Raw genomic sequence first — 16,143 nt, forward strand, 5'->3', positions numbered from 1 at the left:
ATCCTCTATTTCAAGTCCATGCATAGTATTTAAGGAAAACAAATCATCAGATATATATCAGCAAGGTCAGGTGGAGGTACAGTATAATGATTTTTTTATTATTATTTATTATGATCTACATATCTAATATTGTCAGATTGCTGCATCATGTGCTCATCCCATTCGATTAAAAGTGATTGAAAACCAATGGACCTTTACTTATTCTCTCTAAATGAATTCACATGGCTCACTTTATACTGTGAATGTGTTATCGTGGCAATATAGAAGTGATTAAAGAAAAGACTAGGACAGCAATCCAATTTAACTTTTTAATAATACCACACGTACATACATTTCAGGCAGCACACCCTTCTTCAGCGCGTATTCTGGCAATTGGAGTGCTGTCCTTGTCCTTCCTTTTTTATCATTTACATTAAGGATCCAGCACCCATGTGTTCAAGGTCTAATCGTGAGTTGAGTATGTTGTGTCTTGATTGATATAAAAGCCCAAAAAAATGACCCTGCAGAAATCCTTCAATGCCCTCATCAATTACAGTGGACCCATGAAGAATAAGCAACTGGCTAAATTACAATTGTTGATTGATAAATTGGGTATTATTGCCATAGTGTACAGGCACTGGGAATTTATTTAGTAACTATATTTTGGTTTCTGTTTAGTTGTATGCAGTGGTGGAACGTACATGTACTCAAGTACAGTATTTAAGTACAATTCTGAGGTAATTGTACTTATGTTGAATATTTCCATTATATATTTCTCCCACTCCACTACATTTCAGAGACAAATATTGTACTTTTTACTCCACGTTATTTATTTGATAGTTTTAGTCACTAGTTACTTTACCGATTGCCAATACAAAATAATAGCAAATAGCAAAAATTAAGTGATATATTGTCATAGATTAAGCTCCACAGCAGTATATGAAGTACTTAAAGTATGTTTTGATGCCAATATTTTTTCATAAGTGACATAGATTTTTAATGCAGCACTTACTAAGTATTTCTTCACAGTGGTATTGCTATATTTTTCTATAAGTAAATTACCCGAGTACCTCCCCCATCACTGGTTGGATGAATGCTTATCAAACTAGTTACTAAGTTTTTCAGCTTTGAGACCTGCTGTTCTCCACTGGAATTGTACTCATGTGCTCTAGCACCTTACTGAACTATGTGACTCTGTTGTTGAAAATAGTACTTCTTAGTTAGCCAAGCAAAACTATGCCAACAAGTGTGTTTACTGCCAAGAGATTGTTTCCTGCGGCCTCAACCAAGTTTCCCAGAGTCTGTCACTGCAGTGAAACAGCATCCCCAGCTGGAGAGCTGCAGTCAATTTAGTATTTAGGTCAGCAACAAAATCAAGTCTTGTATTCAGATTTAAGCCAATGACTCGGCTACTGATTTGACTCACTGCCCTTGTACCAAGTAGGGTGTGGTATAGCTGAATTTGCACAATGCAAAGGGAATTACCAGCCTAATATTTAATTCAACCAGGGTTATCTATATATCTCATACTGCTGCTGATGTAATATATATTATATTATACATATATTGTATACTTTTTTTTTTGCTATTGCAAAGTACGTAGGCTACGTTGCTCACTCACTTGACATCTGAAAGAATAATATAAACTACAAAACAACACAACTATGTGATCAGAAGTGTGACATCACTTCAGATTAACTCTAAAAGCAAGGTGCTTATCTTACATGTTGGGGGAAATGGTCAGCGGTGAGTCTGTTAGTGTGCAGTTAAACGCCACACTTTACCTCCACCGGTGCGCCAGGTTCAGCACCATGGACAGAGAGCAAAACCCTGATTGGTTAAAAAAACAACAACGTCAAGGATTAGGGTAATCTGCCTATTGGTCTGAATCAAAGTGACAGCAGACTCACGCACGGTGATTGGTGGAGGGTCAGGATAGCTAGGGATTTATTGCTCTGGTTTTAAAGAAGAAAGTATTATAATAGTTATTAGTTTGCTTGCAGATATCGTCCGATCAGCAGTCCTTCTCTGTTCCTCACGCAGCTTGAAGCTTCCATTGGAGACGGTGCATTGTAAACAGAGAAGCTCTGGAGGAGGTAAGCAGATTACGTTTCCTGTGGAATCCGTAATTCTTGGCTATGACCAGCTCTCTGTCAAAATACCCAACCGTCTTTGCACATTAGTGAATATTGCTGCTCAATTCATCCAGTGGAGTGGAGCTTGCGAGTGATTGCAACAACCGCGTGTGACCGGTCTCCCGGGGTTTGTGTTGGCGTTTTCTGGTGGTTTCACTAAAACCGGAAGGATTCCGTCGTTAAACTCTTACTACGGAGTCAGTGCCTGGAGGGCTCACATATTAAATCCCCCGGCAGAACGTCTGTACGGTGACGTTTAGCTACGGCACCCTCTATTAAACAGCTTCTTCCCATAAAGTAGGGTATAAAGTAGCCGATGCATTGGTTGATGGTCTAACCTCTAGTTTATTCTTATTATATGCAAACATAATTCCACATCGGGTTACGTTCCGGGAACCGCATTATCGTTCCCGAAAAGTTAATATTTCTTTATTCTTTGTTCTTCACCTGGCTTCCACAAAAGTGGATCAAGCATGACTGACTATGCTTCCAGTGCTTCTGAGGTGTAAATCGGACATCAGCACCCAAACAGCATACATCCAAAAACCTATTCTCAGTCTAGTTTGTTCATCTTGTGGTGGCAGCAGAATCCTTTTCTCCTCAACTTCCACCTTCTGATCAGCAATATCCAGAGCCAGCCCTGACCTCATGGGGCCCTCAGCAAAATTCTGCTAAGGGGCCCTCCTGACCTATGACCCATGTAAACTATTTCCCACACAGTCACACCTGATACCCCAGTGCTCCCAATACAATCCTCCCTCCTTTAAAACTGTTTGTTCCATCTGTCAGTCTAAGGTAGACCTATACAGAACAGAATGAGGTAACAATATTTATTGAAGAGATTATTATGATTATGATATTGTTGATTATGATTATTTATTACAGAGCTTTGGCTCTACTGACAAGTGTTGGCATAGCACCTGTAAATTATAGGTAACAATAAGAAATGAATATCCACCGGTCTCTCCAAGGCAGTCAAGGTGCCATTCCGCCTGTCAGCCCACTGTTAACAGCAAAGCTGCCACAACAACAACTACAACAATATCTACTTTTTCATGCACTTCTCATATTAATAGAACACAAGTATCAAACAATATCATTTTTCACCAACCCTTAAAATAGCCATATCATGTCAGATGTTTGAATGCTCATTTGTTTTGTAAATCATATAATCCAAAAGTCATCAGTTTCCCTCAGAGTTCAGCTGTGTGACACTTGTCAAGTCAACTTCATTGACTTGAGGAAGAGGAACACCTTGTCGCATGTGTAGGCTATAGATTGATTGCATAATTGACAGGAGGCAAAGTCAGCAGCGTATATGCTTCCGTTCACACAATTATTTAATTCAATCTGAATAACAAAAAAAGGGATTTCATTATTTTGTGGGCATCAAAAAAACAAAATATTTGAAGATTCTCTAAAGGTTTTGTAAAAGCACCCTTCAGGACACATTCCCTGAAGGTTAACTGTTTGCTCGGTGGGTTATACAAAGGCTACAGAAATAAGTCAGTATACCAACAACTACGTGCTAACCTCCAGTTTCTTCTTATTTGACAGGCTCAAGAGACTGAAGAAGGAGTAAATCTAAACAGCAAACGTCACACTTTATCCCCATGGCAGGTCAGAGATTATGAAGCAATACTTTATTATAAAGCAATCACCATACCCAAGCTGCTATGTCTAACTGGAATTATTTATCTCAGAGGCCAACTTCCCCCCACTGCCGGGATTCATTCCACTCAAGCCATGCTTCTACCAGGACTTTGATGAGATCCCTGAACACCACCGCAGCATGTGCAAGAAAATGTACCACCTGTGGATATGTGAGTGGCTTACAGTGAGGTTGTATTGTTATAATAGTCGTATGGGATTTCCTGTTGCATTATCCCTGCATCAGGCTAACATTTCAACTTTGGAGCTTACATTTTAACGATGAAACTTTAAACTTTAGACTTTTGATGCTTGACTCTAAAATATAACAACAGAAGCCAGCGTTTTCCAGGAGTTTCCATGAATTGTGTTCACCTCTGTGGTTAATAAGAACTATGTAACAGAAGGACAATGGTTTGGAAGTGGTCCCTTTGCTCCAAAAATATATTCTTTTTATTGGCTGTGACTGTGTTATTCTGACTGGTTTATTTGCTAATGAGTCATAGCGCTGACCAGATGGCCTTGGTTTGAGCAGAGCAGTTAACATTGAGATTGTGTTAAACAATTTCAGCCAGAGGCACTTTCATCAAAGTTTATTACACCATAAACAAGCGGGACAATGATGTTTGTGATATTGCTCTGGTCTGGAAGCTCCCTGCCCGTCCATGAAGGCATGCATGGTAGAGTGCAGGGAGTAACTCAAAGCTGCTGCAACATTTATGTAGGTGCCGTGACACTGGCGGTTAGGAGTGAGTTGGCAATGAGCCAATATACAGTATATAGTAACAAAAGATAATGGAAACAAAAGTGAAGCTGTGGTGTCAAAGCATACAACCGATTTTGGCCAAATATAGCAAAGTGCAGAGGGGCCTCTCCACTCCAATTTACCTGCTGTAAACCACAGCAGATTATGATTGTGTTTGAAGTGCCCAGTCAACAAAACAAAAGATGTTTTTCATTTGAAATAATAATTTATACACAACAAAAAAAAAATATATATCTGTTACTCTAAACTAGCGACTAAACTCTCTTCTCTCTGCAGGTGTTGTCTTATTAAGTAAACAATAAACATAAGCAGGTATTCAAACTCCCAATCTGCTTTTGGATGTGCTGTTAATCTCTTTTCCTGCACCAATTTTCTGTATGTATGGCATGCACATTATTTGCATACTTGCATGTTAGTCAGCATGCAATTTCTTCCTTCTCATTTCCTGTGTAGAAATAATTTGAAGTGTTAACTGTGTTCCTTAATCACTGTCATGTTGCAGCTGTGTTTGGCCTCATCATTCTCTTGTAAACCAAAATTTGAAGTTTAGAGAAGAAAGATGGGACCAAAGCACAGAGCTACAATTAGACCCAAGTGCAACTTAAGCGGGGAGTACTGTAGCCTCATAACATTACTGAGAATTAAAAGAGAAGGAGGCCCGAAAAAAGGCTAATCAGGAAACACAAGCCATTTTGTAACTCAAGCATTGCAATTACATATGTCACTTTACATTAATTCTGTCTGCTTTCATATCCACATATCAACCCTTTTTCAAACACTTTTCTGCATGTTCATGTCTGCACACCGAATGTAACAGTGTGTAACAGTCTGTTTTGGTCTTACAGTGAATAGTGCTACTCTTGCTGTGAATCTCATTGGCTGCTTTGCTTGGATGTTTGGGGGAGGTGGCGTGACCAACTTTGGACTGGCAATCATCTGGCTAATCATGTTCACTCCTTGCTCTTATGTCTGCTGGTTCAGGCCCCTCTACAAGGCCTTCAAGTAAGTCAAATAGAAAATAGTAACATGATATCAATATTGTTTAGTCAGTACTCCAGCGGTAACTCATTATAAAGTTCTGTTTTGTAGTTGCATTTTTCTGGCAAAGCTGTCGTAGTTGTTTAAAGTACAAAGCAACACAATAATAACCTTATACATAACACATATACCTTACTAATAATGGACTAATGTGTTATATTGCAATACAAGGTAGCGTAAAATATCTTCTTAAATCATTCCTTTATCTTCTGGGCCTATGCTATCTCCTTCTTGACGAGTGTCCTGAGTCATGGACAGCCAACGTTTTGTCTGCAAAATGTGGGTCTTACCCGCCTCTCTGGTGAAGATCAAACCAGACATTACTCTTCATGGTGCAGAGTGGGAATGACCTATATCACCCTGTAGGCTTGAATGCCTTCAAACCAAATGTATAGATAACATGAATAACATCATGTAAGATGCAGCATGCACATAAAATATTAGATGTATAGTAGTGAAACATTTTTTATGCACATGTAAATATTTCTCGATCATCTTTTTCTTTTCTTTTTTTACTTAGGAGCGACAGCTCCTTCAACTTCATGCAGTTCTTTTTTGTGTTCATGGCCCAAGTTGGCATCAGCATCATCCAATGCATAGGCATCCCTGGATGGGGAGTATGGTGAGAGTCACAGATTGAAAATACATTCCAAATATTTCTCTTACATAGTTTTTAAATAGCAGATATTTTGCATGTTCATCAATCTTTCATTGAAATTATTCATTTTTATGTTGAGTCTTCACTTAAGAAAATAATTTACTAAAGTAAGACTCGACAAACTCTAAAGTGAGTGCCATTACAATAAGATACAGAAACTCATACTTAGTCTAATGCAACTCAAATACCAGAGCCATTGTTGACGTTTAGATGTTTCCACAAGCGTTTATATTTGATTGATTCATTGTTATGCACAAATTAACATTAAGTATCAGAAGTTGTTTTAATCAAACTACAAAATCTACTTTGAATGAAACATTTGGAGGTCAAGCAATACGTCCTGTCAGGAGGACTATATATATATATTTTTTAAAGACCTTGTGCGCTGCTTTCATTAACACGAGAGGGATGAAACACCAGAAATTGCCCTCATATAACTTTTATGATAGTCCTGTCATTAGATTCTGAGAGGCTGTTAAAGAGATCCTCAAAATGTCACCTCACTCAGGCTGATGATCGGAAATTAATATTATGACAGCCTCCATTAAGTTTGTAAATGTCACCATGTGCAACTGAATATTCTCATGTATGAGCTGTAAAACTTTTAAACTTTATATTGCAGTACTTAAAGTCCACAAAAAGTACCGGCATTTAACATCCAGATGTTCAGTGGTGGTATCATAATGAGGAACACCAGACAATCCAATAACAGATCATTATGGTTGATGTTGTGTTCATAATCTAAAATGAATCTTCTTCTTTTTTTGTGTGTGTGTGTTAATGGTCATCTGTGTCTTTTTCAGCGGTTGGTTGGCTACTCTGTCCTTCTTTAGCTATAATATTTTGATTGCGCTCATCATGTTGGTCCCTACTATCATGTTCACTGCAGTGGCCTCACTGTCCTTCTTTGCCCTCACCAAGGTAAGAATTTAACTTGGTGCATTTATACGAAGGGAAATGTAGACAGGCAACTTCTTTGAATACATTTTCTGTCATTGTCTCTTTTATGATGCCTTTTGCCAAAAGTAGCAGATTATTAAAATGATTGTGGTAGAAAATAACGTCACAGGATTTGAGATATCAACAAAGAAGCATTGTTAGGTTTATAATTATAAATGCCAGAATTACATTAAATCCTTTGCTGTCCCTGAAAAAACAGTATTTCCCAAACAGATTCACTGATTTGGGAATATAGTTGCAAAACTCTAAAAAAAAATCTATGCGATAACATTAGCTAAAGTAATGAAAACCACTTACCTTCCACGCGTGAAGGCTTGTTGATGATAACTTGTGAAACCGCCTTGCCTATAGATCCATAATTACTACCGTGGCAGTGGGGCCAGCATGTCCAAAGCTCAGGAGGAATGGACCACGGGAGCCTGGAAAAACCCTCAAGTCCAGACAGCGGCCCAGCAGGCAGCCATGGGGGCAGCTGCTGGAGCCATGCAGGAGCAGCACTCCAGCCCACAATATAACGACAACCAGATGTAGCCTCTTCAAGACAGAGCTGTCAAAGAAATGATGTGACAGTTATGTCAAAGTGAGATCAACAGGGTTAGGAAAATATTACAATTTCCCACAATTTTGATGATTATTAGGTTAAAAGCACTTGCATATTTTAACATATCCAGTTTTTCCATTTCGGACAAATCACTGATAAAGCAGAATTGTCAGTAATTTCATCATTTTGCAAACAAAAAAGCTCTGAACATCTGTGGGTTGCTGGTTTTCGTCTTCCTGTATTAAAGGGCATGCTGATTATTTGTAGTTTTATATCATTTCATGTGTTTTTTTCTGTTTGGGAAGTTGGAATGAAACTAGTTTTGAATGTGTGTTACTTTAGTGGCTATGAGAGAGCTGCGTGTTAATGTACTCTTTGTGTTGACCTGCAATTTTTAGGAATTTTTACAGAAGAAAGTAAACTGATTATTTTTGATGTACAATAACTTTTGTTGTGATGAAGATTCAATTATTTAGTATTATCTTATGTATTTACCAATGCACCATTATAATGATACATTGTTGAGGGTGTAAAGTCACTTTAGTTTCTATTGTATTTTGAATTCAAAGGTAAACCAAAGATCCTATATTACTGTACCTCTAGTTTAAATCATGCTTCTTTATGTGAGCTCAGCAGTATTTCACCATATTTCTATACAGATGCACTGTAATGTTGAATAGAAGTCTGTCTGAGTCACAATAAGAAACAGTATTATTGCAAGACTTCAGCTGGAACAAAACAACAGAAAATTCATACTTACTTGATACTGACTCTGTGATGTACTTGGCTCTTCCTGTTGACATTTCTATTTGCTCTTAAAACATCACTTTTACATCACAGAAGAATTACCTCAGGGTTAATGGCTCTATTTAATTAAGCACAAAACAAGTGAAATATCGGACCCATGTGATGTATGTCAATTTAAGACAACTTTTCTCCTGCAGTGTGGCTATTTGACCACAGAGAGGCGCTGATGGTTTTTAGTATGAAATAAAAAGCTCCAACATTTACAGATTACCTTCATTTATCCTTCACAGATCATATTCTATATTTATGATACACCCTTCTATTTCCTGATTCTCTCTTCCTTTGTGTCAGTCCCTCCACGCTGCCTTCTCGCTCTCCCTCCCCATCACACAGAATGAGTTCTATATGGAAATCAAGGTGTTATATCGTTGTAATATCAAGTATTGTGTTATTTTGCGCTGTTCTTTAGTAGTATTCTGAATCACATTGACACGGTTACACATATGGTAATTTGACATTGCTGGGGACCTGTTGGGTGCTAAGCAGCTCTACGAGAGCAGGCGGGTGTTAAAAAGCTTGCTCAAAGGTACCTCAAGGAGAGTTGGTAGTGAATAGCAGATCATCGCTAACTCACCAAGCTGGACTTTTAAACAGCATATATGTATATATATATATATATATATATATATATATATATATATAAATAAATATATATAGTTTCTCTCTGACCTCTGGTAACTATACCACCATTGTAATGCACATGCTTTCATGCTTAGGCTGAGATCAGGGATCTTATTGAAAACCCTTATTGTTCACATATAATCTTGAGACGAGCTGCTAAGTTTCAGACTGCGAACAGTTCACTGTTTTATTATTGTGCCGTTACTCAAGGAGGTTGGTTTTCATAGAGGCTCTTTGTTCCTTGTTTGAGTAGTTTGTTGTTATTATTTGCCCCATTTAATCAAGACATTGTACTCAATCATTAAAATGTGATTTTGAATAGTTTCCAACACATTACACACAGCAAATGATACTGCAGCCATATCTAAATATAAGTAAGAGGGACATTCTTTGCCTTCAGGTGGTAGTGTTGGTTCTCTGTAGTTGTCTCATGGTCACACTGATTGTCCACCAGGGGCACTATATGACCTTTTTTTCTCCCTCTTGTCAGTGACCTATTTATATAATCTGTAGAAGTGCATAATATATCTGTGATACTAGTGATTGATACTACTTGCCTGATTAAAATTTAGTTTTTAAAACTTACATGAGGGCAAACACAATTTTCCCCATGACATCCTGTGAGCAGGTGACCATCATCGATCCCATTCAAAATACACTTTAAATGGATTTATCTTCCCCACAGTCTGCCTCTCCCTGTGCTGTGAGAGTGATAGAATTACTCTGTGGAGAGGGGAATTAAATTATACAGCGATATATATATATACCCAGAGGACCCACCCGCAGCCACCAACAAACGCTGTAATTGCTATACACATGGAAATCTCTTGTGACAAGTGGTGACAGCAAAGACTTGTGCCTTCAGGTATACAGGACTGGTTAACAGCAACAGAATATAATCATTGATTCTTAACAAATCAAGACTGCACAGATGCTTTTCACTTTTGAATTAAATTATGTCCACTTGTAAAACACGGGTGTAAAATCATTCAACTGCATGCCGCTCATCAATTAAATCTGGCTGGGACAAACAAATGCAGATCTGATAAAAAATTCTTGCTGATTGTATGCTATTGGTTGTTGAGGCAATGTCACAACCAGTTCATCTGGCTTTTGATGTATGATCTCCATACAAGCCAAAATATAAGCCAAGATACTCTTGAGCATCCTTTATGATGCGTTATAGCCCCTACCTGTGTTGGGGGTACCAGTCAGGTAAAGATTGTCAGCTGTTGCTGTTGTTTGCACCGTTAGGGCTTTTCCCACTGTTAGCTGCGAGCTGCCGGCTCAGTTGTCGCCATGTTGAGAGCCCTGTAGAGAGCCCTGTAGAGGCACCAGGTATGCTCTCAATTTTAAATTTAGCACCTTTAAAGTTGGGGTAAGCAACTTTGGAGAAACCAGCAAGAGTAAGCTCGATTTTGAAAGTATCCAAATGAAGAAATCCCTGCCCCTCACTTCAGACCTTCCTCCAAAGCTACTCCATCAAAACACATGAACGTGCACTGCCTGACTACTGCTGGAGGGCGAGTCCACGCGAGAGTGTTGGGGACAGGAGCTGTCATTACTGTCAGGATGTAAAGACAATTTCAACAAATATAAGAAGAAATACTTCTAAAATAAATTGCCTGTCCTAGTCTTAATGCAACATTAACACCAATAATAATGATCTGATACACAACTCTTCCTCACTATCAGTCAACAGGAGAGAACATAGAGGTTGGAGGAAGGAAGGAGGAGGTGAGGTCCACATAAAGGGCACAGTATGACCTAAAGTTGATGGAGCACAGAGGGCCTTTGTTTGATTTCTCAGGAGAGATGGAGATAGAGTGCCCTTTCAGGCTGTTAAACACACACACACCTTACCATCTGGACAAAGCTACACAGACGTAAAGTCATGCACTCACACAGGCATGCATTTATGCCTGTGTATCACACACAGATGCACATGTGCACATGGAGCTGGGGTCCCACCACCCAACATATATCTTATAAAACAGTTTTTTGAGGTCACGGACCCTCTCAGACTTCCTGTGGATGGAATGTAACAGATTTTGAGATGAGGAAAAAGGCTAGGTAGGTAGCTCTCTGCTAAACATGGTAATTCAAAGAGTGATAGAAATAAATCTCATTGGCCATTTTGCCATTCACTGTAGGCTACCTGTTGAGACTTTCCTTTTTTGGTCTATAGGGGAGGCAAAGTTGACAAAGACGAATAGTGAGCACATGACAATAATCGGAAACAGAATGGAATCAATGCCTTGGAGTGAGTCATTTACATCTGCCTCTGTGAATGTGCCTCTGCAGCCTGAGGATTTGCAAATTGAGCAGTTAATGATCAAGATGGCTTCAAATAGAATAAAAACTCTATGTAATCATGTTCATAATTGTTTGCAAAATCGTCCATTTTCATCTCTGTAAAGTGGTTTCTGTTAATTATAGCCCTTAAAGCTGGTGACCCCCCAAAAAAACCCACTGTCTTTGTGCAATCTCACTGCAAGATGTCATTAGTAATTTAATAACTAAAATCAAATAATTCTACTAAGATCATCAAAGGTTTGCTGTGACTTGAAATAGTACCTCAAGCCAAATGATACAGCAGTGTATAATCTTACATACAATTCAACTTTCAATTATGTTGTATTTTATCACAACATATAGTAAAATGCATGATTACACTGCAACACTGAAAATGGAACCGTGTTAATGATACCCTTAAAGGAAGATTTTCACATTTCGGGAAGAAATAGAGATACAGTAGATGAGAAGATCGATGCCACTCTCTGAGAGTCTGAGAGTCTGTTTCCCAAAAAATAGTCTTTTGACAGTGGCTTCTGGTGTTGTCCAGCTTTGGAAATACAACAAGGGTCCCAGCTGACTCTGATATTTGTGTTGACACAAACTCAAAAAAATATACAAATCACCAGCTCCCAAAAGCTAAAACAAAAACAAATCCCATCCGAGATCCCCTTTGCATGTGCATGATGACAGGAGTCAGAGCATCCAGCCAGCTACTAAGGAGGGGTCACCCAGCTGCCTGGAGCACGGCCATGTTAGTCAGCTACAGCGAGGGAGTGCTGCTGCCACCAGACTGTTTCACAGATCTGATGATGGGAGTCATCCCCCTGACAACACAGGAAATGGTGACAGTGGAGTTTGGAGAATGAGTCTGGAGAAATATGGGCCTGTCAGAGGGGCCCGAGCACAGTGGTGCAGGGCCGACGCTCCCCGTGACTGACTTCATCATTGACACTCCCCATGGAGCCAGTGGAGGAGTAGGTGGGTGGGTGCAGGGCTATTGCAGGGACCCCGATTAAGGCTGGAAGCCTATCTTCCCCCCACAAGATCTCCTCATTTGTTCCAATTGCCTGGGACAACGAACAAACACGAATATCCCAACTTCAATTTCTGCCTTTCAAGGAAGGAAAGCCTTAATGAGAATTTATTGCCTGTTGTTGAAACCATGTGGACTCTTAGGGATGTTGGAGGAATTGCCCATTTGCATACTGCTTAAAATTGATGAAAGTGAGCAAACTAAGCTGTAAGAGAGAGTGCTTTTTTTTTTTGCAGTCGACACCAAATACAAGCCAGATGTTTCAGTGATGAAGCAGGTGGTATTTAAACTGTCAGGCAGTGCACTCAAGTGTGTCTTGTGTCTATGACACAAGCTGCTTCTTTGTCTCGTATAACGCCCATTGCTTTCGATGTGGAGTGTTAACACAAGAAGGGAAATGTTTGTTAACTCAGATATACAGTATATGGCGGAATCAGTTTTGCATAAAGTGTGCAAGGATGAGGTACTTTCAAAACAAACAAGCCAGCAACTGCAGCTGCATGTAAATCAGAACCTCACTATTCAAGTGTCTTCAGCCATTCGCTATCTTCCAGCCAGTGGTTTCTAATCTGCGTCTATTCTACCTTTACAGAGCCAACCTTTCCTCTTACCTTTCCCATGCAACAATGTGTTTATCCCAAACGGAAATGAAGATTTCTTCACATCTTTATTCATTTAATTAGGTCGCAAAGCAGCGCTAGAGCCAGAAGATGAATTACCTATGGCCTTGATATTGTGCCACAGAATCTCTACACAGTATAGGCTCTGCAGAATTTAGACCTCAAGTCTGGAGGTGGGCTTTTTGTCAATGTCAGCTCACAGACTAGTCCCTATTCTCTCTTTCTACTAAATTCAATTATCCTCACATAAACCTGCTGGAGTGGAGAATGAAGGTCTCAAGTCATGTCTTTTGGCCCTTTGCAAGCTGGCTAGGGTGGAGGGGTTTGAGTCTTTGTCAATATTTAGACTTTATATTGAAATAGGGGAAAGTAACAAATGTCTAGAAACCTTTGTTAATGTGCTGAACAAAGAGGGAGTTAGTAAGTTGAACACTATGCTTTAGAGGAAATAAGGTATTTAAGATTACATATATAAATCTTGCAAATACCATAGAAAATACAAAACTGCCAGAGAGATAGTCTAAAGTATTAAGTAAAGATGTATGCATCCAGTAAAAGCTTAATTAAGCTCTTTCACATGCTACATGCGGATTGTCGAGGCAAGCTCCCCTGACAGTAATAAACACAAATAATAATTATAATTTGAGCACAAACACTCCCTCATGACGTGACCTCACCATGACCTAATACACACACTGTGGCTGAAATGGGACAGGGATGAGGAGGATGAGCAAATTAATGAAGCTGAATGTTGTCCCCTTGTCATCAGTGTCACCACAAAGTTATGATTATGCGCTGCATGAGTGAAATAAATGTCAAATCAACTAGTGGGAGGGGAAAAAAAGAAGCTAAAGAAGATAAGGGCAGGAATGTCATTTTGTAATAATATTTTTCAAAGTGAAGGAAAAGGTTATTGGGAGGACACGCTTGTGTTATTTATTCACTTTATTTACTGTATTCAATTAATTATTTTGTGTTTATTATCATTTTCACAACTTGTCTCGGGTGCCATATACACAGTGATTATGGTTTAGCAAGGATGTGATGGATGTTGGAGAGGGACTGCACTCAGTAGATAATGATAGGTCAAATTTTTCATGACAGGAATAACAACCACCACAATCTGCCTGTCCTTATCACGGATCCCAAAGGTCCGACCTCTTTCAGCTTCATCACTGTGCAGGCAGTGCAACTGTAATGGCACCACCATCATCATGCTTTACCGGTAATGCCAGAAATTTAAGCCAAAAGCCATTCATGACACTCAGCCCTCAGTTGGTCGTGATTGACAACTTCAAACACAGAAAAAGGGTGTTTCCTCGTGGTTTTCCATTTTCAGCATCAGCAGCATTATACCCATGGCTCTGGTTGCTGAGGGGGTTCTGTGTATTCAATGACATCTTGCCACTGAGAATGCTGGAAGATCTAATCAGTCTTGTTTCACTTCACTTGATCTGTTTCCTCAATTAGGTTGCAAGCTTGCAGCTGCAAAACGGCTGTTGCTTTACATAGGTTTGCTGGTAAATTAAACGCGCCTTGTTGTAAAGGGGAGTTATTTGTCTTGAGGTTCTTTATAGCCCTCCCTACAGATCCTCTGCTTACCGACCATCAGACATAACATTTTCCTGCACAAAGCAAAGTATTTACATATGTAATGAATTTGCTCTTATCATGTAGTGTAACCTATTCTGTAAGAGTCGTTGCCTTTTCTCAGGATACTCTTGCCACATGTTTGCAGATCTCAGGCTTCTTGAATTCCCTTGGGATGGAGCCCCAATTGCAGAATGTTTTAAGTTGAACTCTTGGATATAGAGAGCAGGTGACGCTGCACATCCTGTCGGCTGATCAGAATCATCTGTCTTTTACAATGACCTCGTAATCTGACAAGCTGTTCTGACCATACAAACTCTTCCTCCTGCTACATGCAGCTCGTTGTGCTAATTTGTCCCCCTAGTCTCCTCCTGCTCTAGTTTCTTACGACCATGCTGGCGTTGGCATTGTGCATCATGTATATTGCATATCTCAGTGATACAGTATGTGTCTGTGGGATTTTGTTCCGTACACTCCTTGGGGTATTTTAATGTGCTTCACTGAGAATCGCACACTGTTTGGATTCACTGGGGAAACACCCTCTAGCACATTCCTGATAAATACAATTGCATATGAATTTGTTGCAAGAAATGGTCCTAAATCTTTAAGAAATTGGAATGATTGCAGCACTGTAAAAGAGACTCCCGATGGACATTGTGCATTGCTGCCTCTACCCAACATAGGACAATAAGGCTTCATTTAAGCTGCTTAACCAGAAGCTGCACGAGAACACATAGAAGCAAAAACAGAGGCTAGTTATCAAAGATAGATACATAACAGTGAGACTTTTCAACAAGACAGGCAAAGACTGTCCATTCTTTTTGGAAAAGTAATACTCTAAGTAAAACAATTAATTGCATCAATTGGCTTCTCTCCCCCATTAGGAGTAACCTATCTGTCTTTCTCTCTCTTACACACACACACACACACACACACACACACACACAAACATACATGAAGACGAAGCTATGCACAGACACAAGCAAACATATTCATATAAACACATACGGTCAAAGTTGGGTCCATGTCTGCACGTACTGCAGCACTTTCACAAAACAACATAATGTGGCATGGAGAGCTGGAATGGGGTGATTTCATGTGGACAGCCTGAACAAACAGCCCATACCAAAAGGAAGTCCCATCACGGGGGTCAGGGTTTAGTTAGGACAGACCAAATACGAGAGTGAGAACAGCGTATCAAAACAAATAGATAATGGATTCTCACTCTCCTGGGGGGACAGGAAATACTTCTACGAGGAATGGCAATGTATTTTTTTCAAATATCATATTTCACAACTGAAATTAACTATACTGTTACCAGTTTATTAGGTACACTGCACAAATGAATGCAATCTTTTAGCCCTGCAATAAAATGTTATCTTTACGAAGATAGCTCACCACAAATATCTATTTTTTTCTCATTCATGTTGACTTAAAAGACAAGATT

General features: G+C 39.3%; 1 protein-coding gene across 2 annotated transcripts; it reads left to right on the forward strand.

The window, feature by feature from the left end:
• The first annotated feature begins 1,908 nt into the window (after window positions 1–1,908).
• scamp5b (secretory carrier membrane protein 5b) lies at window positions 1,909–8,737 on the forward strand. 2 transcript variants are annotated; one of them, XM_031848834.1, is made up of 7 exons: window positions 1,909–2,075; window positions 3,672–3,734; window positions 3,818–3,937; window positions 5,376–5,532; window positions 6,089–6,190; window positions 7,030–7,147; window positions 7,538–8,737. In XM_031848834.1, exons 2-7 carry the CDS (start codon window positions 3,728–3,730, stop codon window positions 7,715–7,717), a joined length of 684 nt encoding a protein of 227 aa, XP_031704694.1. In that variant the 5' UTR covers window positions 1,909–2,075; window positions 3,672–3,727; the 3' UTR covers window positions 7,718–8,737. The 2 variants fall into 2 exon arrangements, with proteins under 2 accessions (XP_031704694.1, XP_031704695.1); XM_031848835.1 differs by lacking the exon at window positions 6,089–6,190.
• The last annotated feature ends 7,406 nt before the right edge of the window (window positions 8,738–16,143 follow it).

Source organism: Anarrhichthys ocellatus, unplaced genomic scaffold (genome assembly GCF_004355925.1).
Source record: "Anarrhichthys ocellatus isolate YVR2014 unplaced genomic scaffold, GSC_Weel_1.0 scaffold8, whole genome shotgun sequence".
In the NCBI taxonomy this organism is placed as follows: domain Eukaryota; kingdom Metazoa; phylum Chordata; class Actinopteri; order Perciformes; family Anarhichadidae; genus Anarrhichthys; species Anarrhichthys ocellatus.

Excerpts from the sequence above, each read along its gene's own strand:
- scamp5b (XM_031848834.1), top strand. Across the intron at positions 5,533-6,088 it reads CCCCTCTACAAGGCCTTCAA|GAGCGACAGCTCCTTCAACT; the intron begins GTAAGTCAAATA and ends TTTTTTACTTAG. Across the intron at positions 6,191-7,029 it reads ATCCCTGGATGGGGAGTATG|CGGTTGGTTGGCTACTCTGT; the intron begins GTGAGAGTCACA and ends TGTCTTTTTCAG.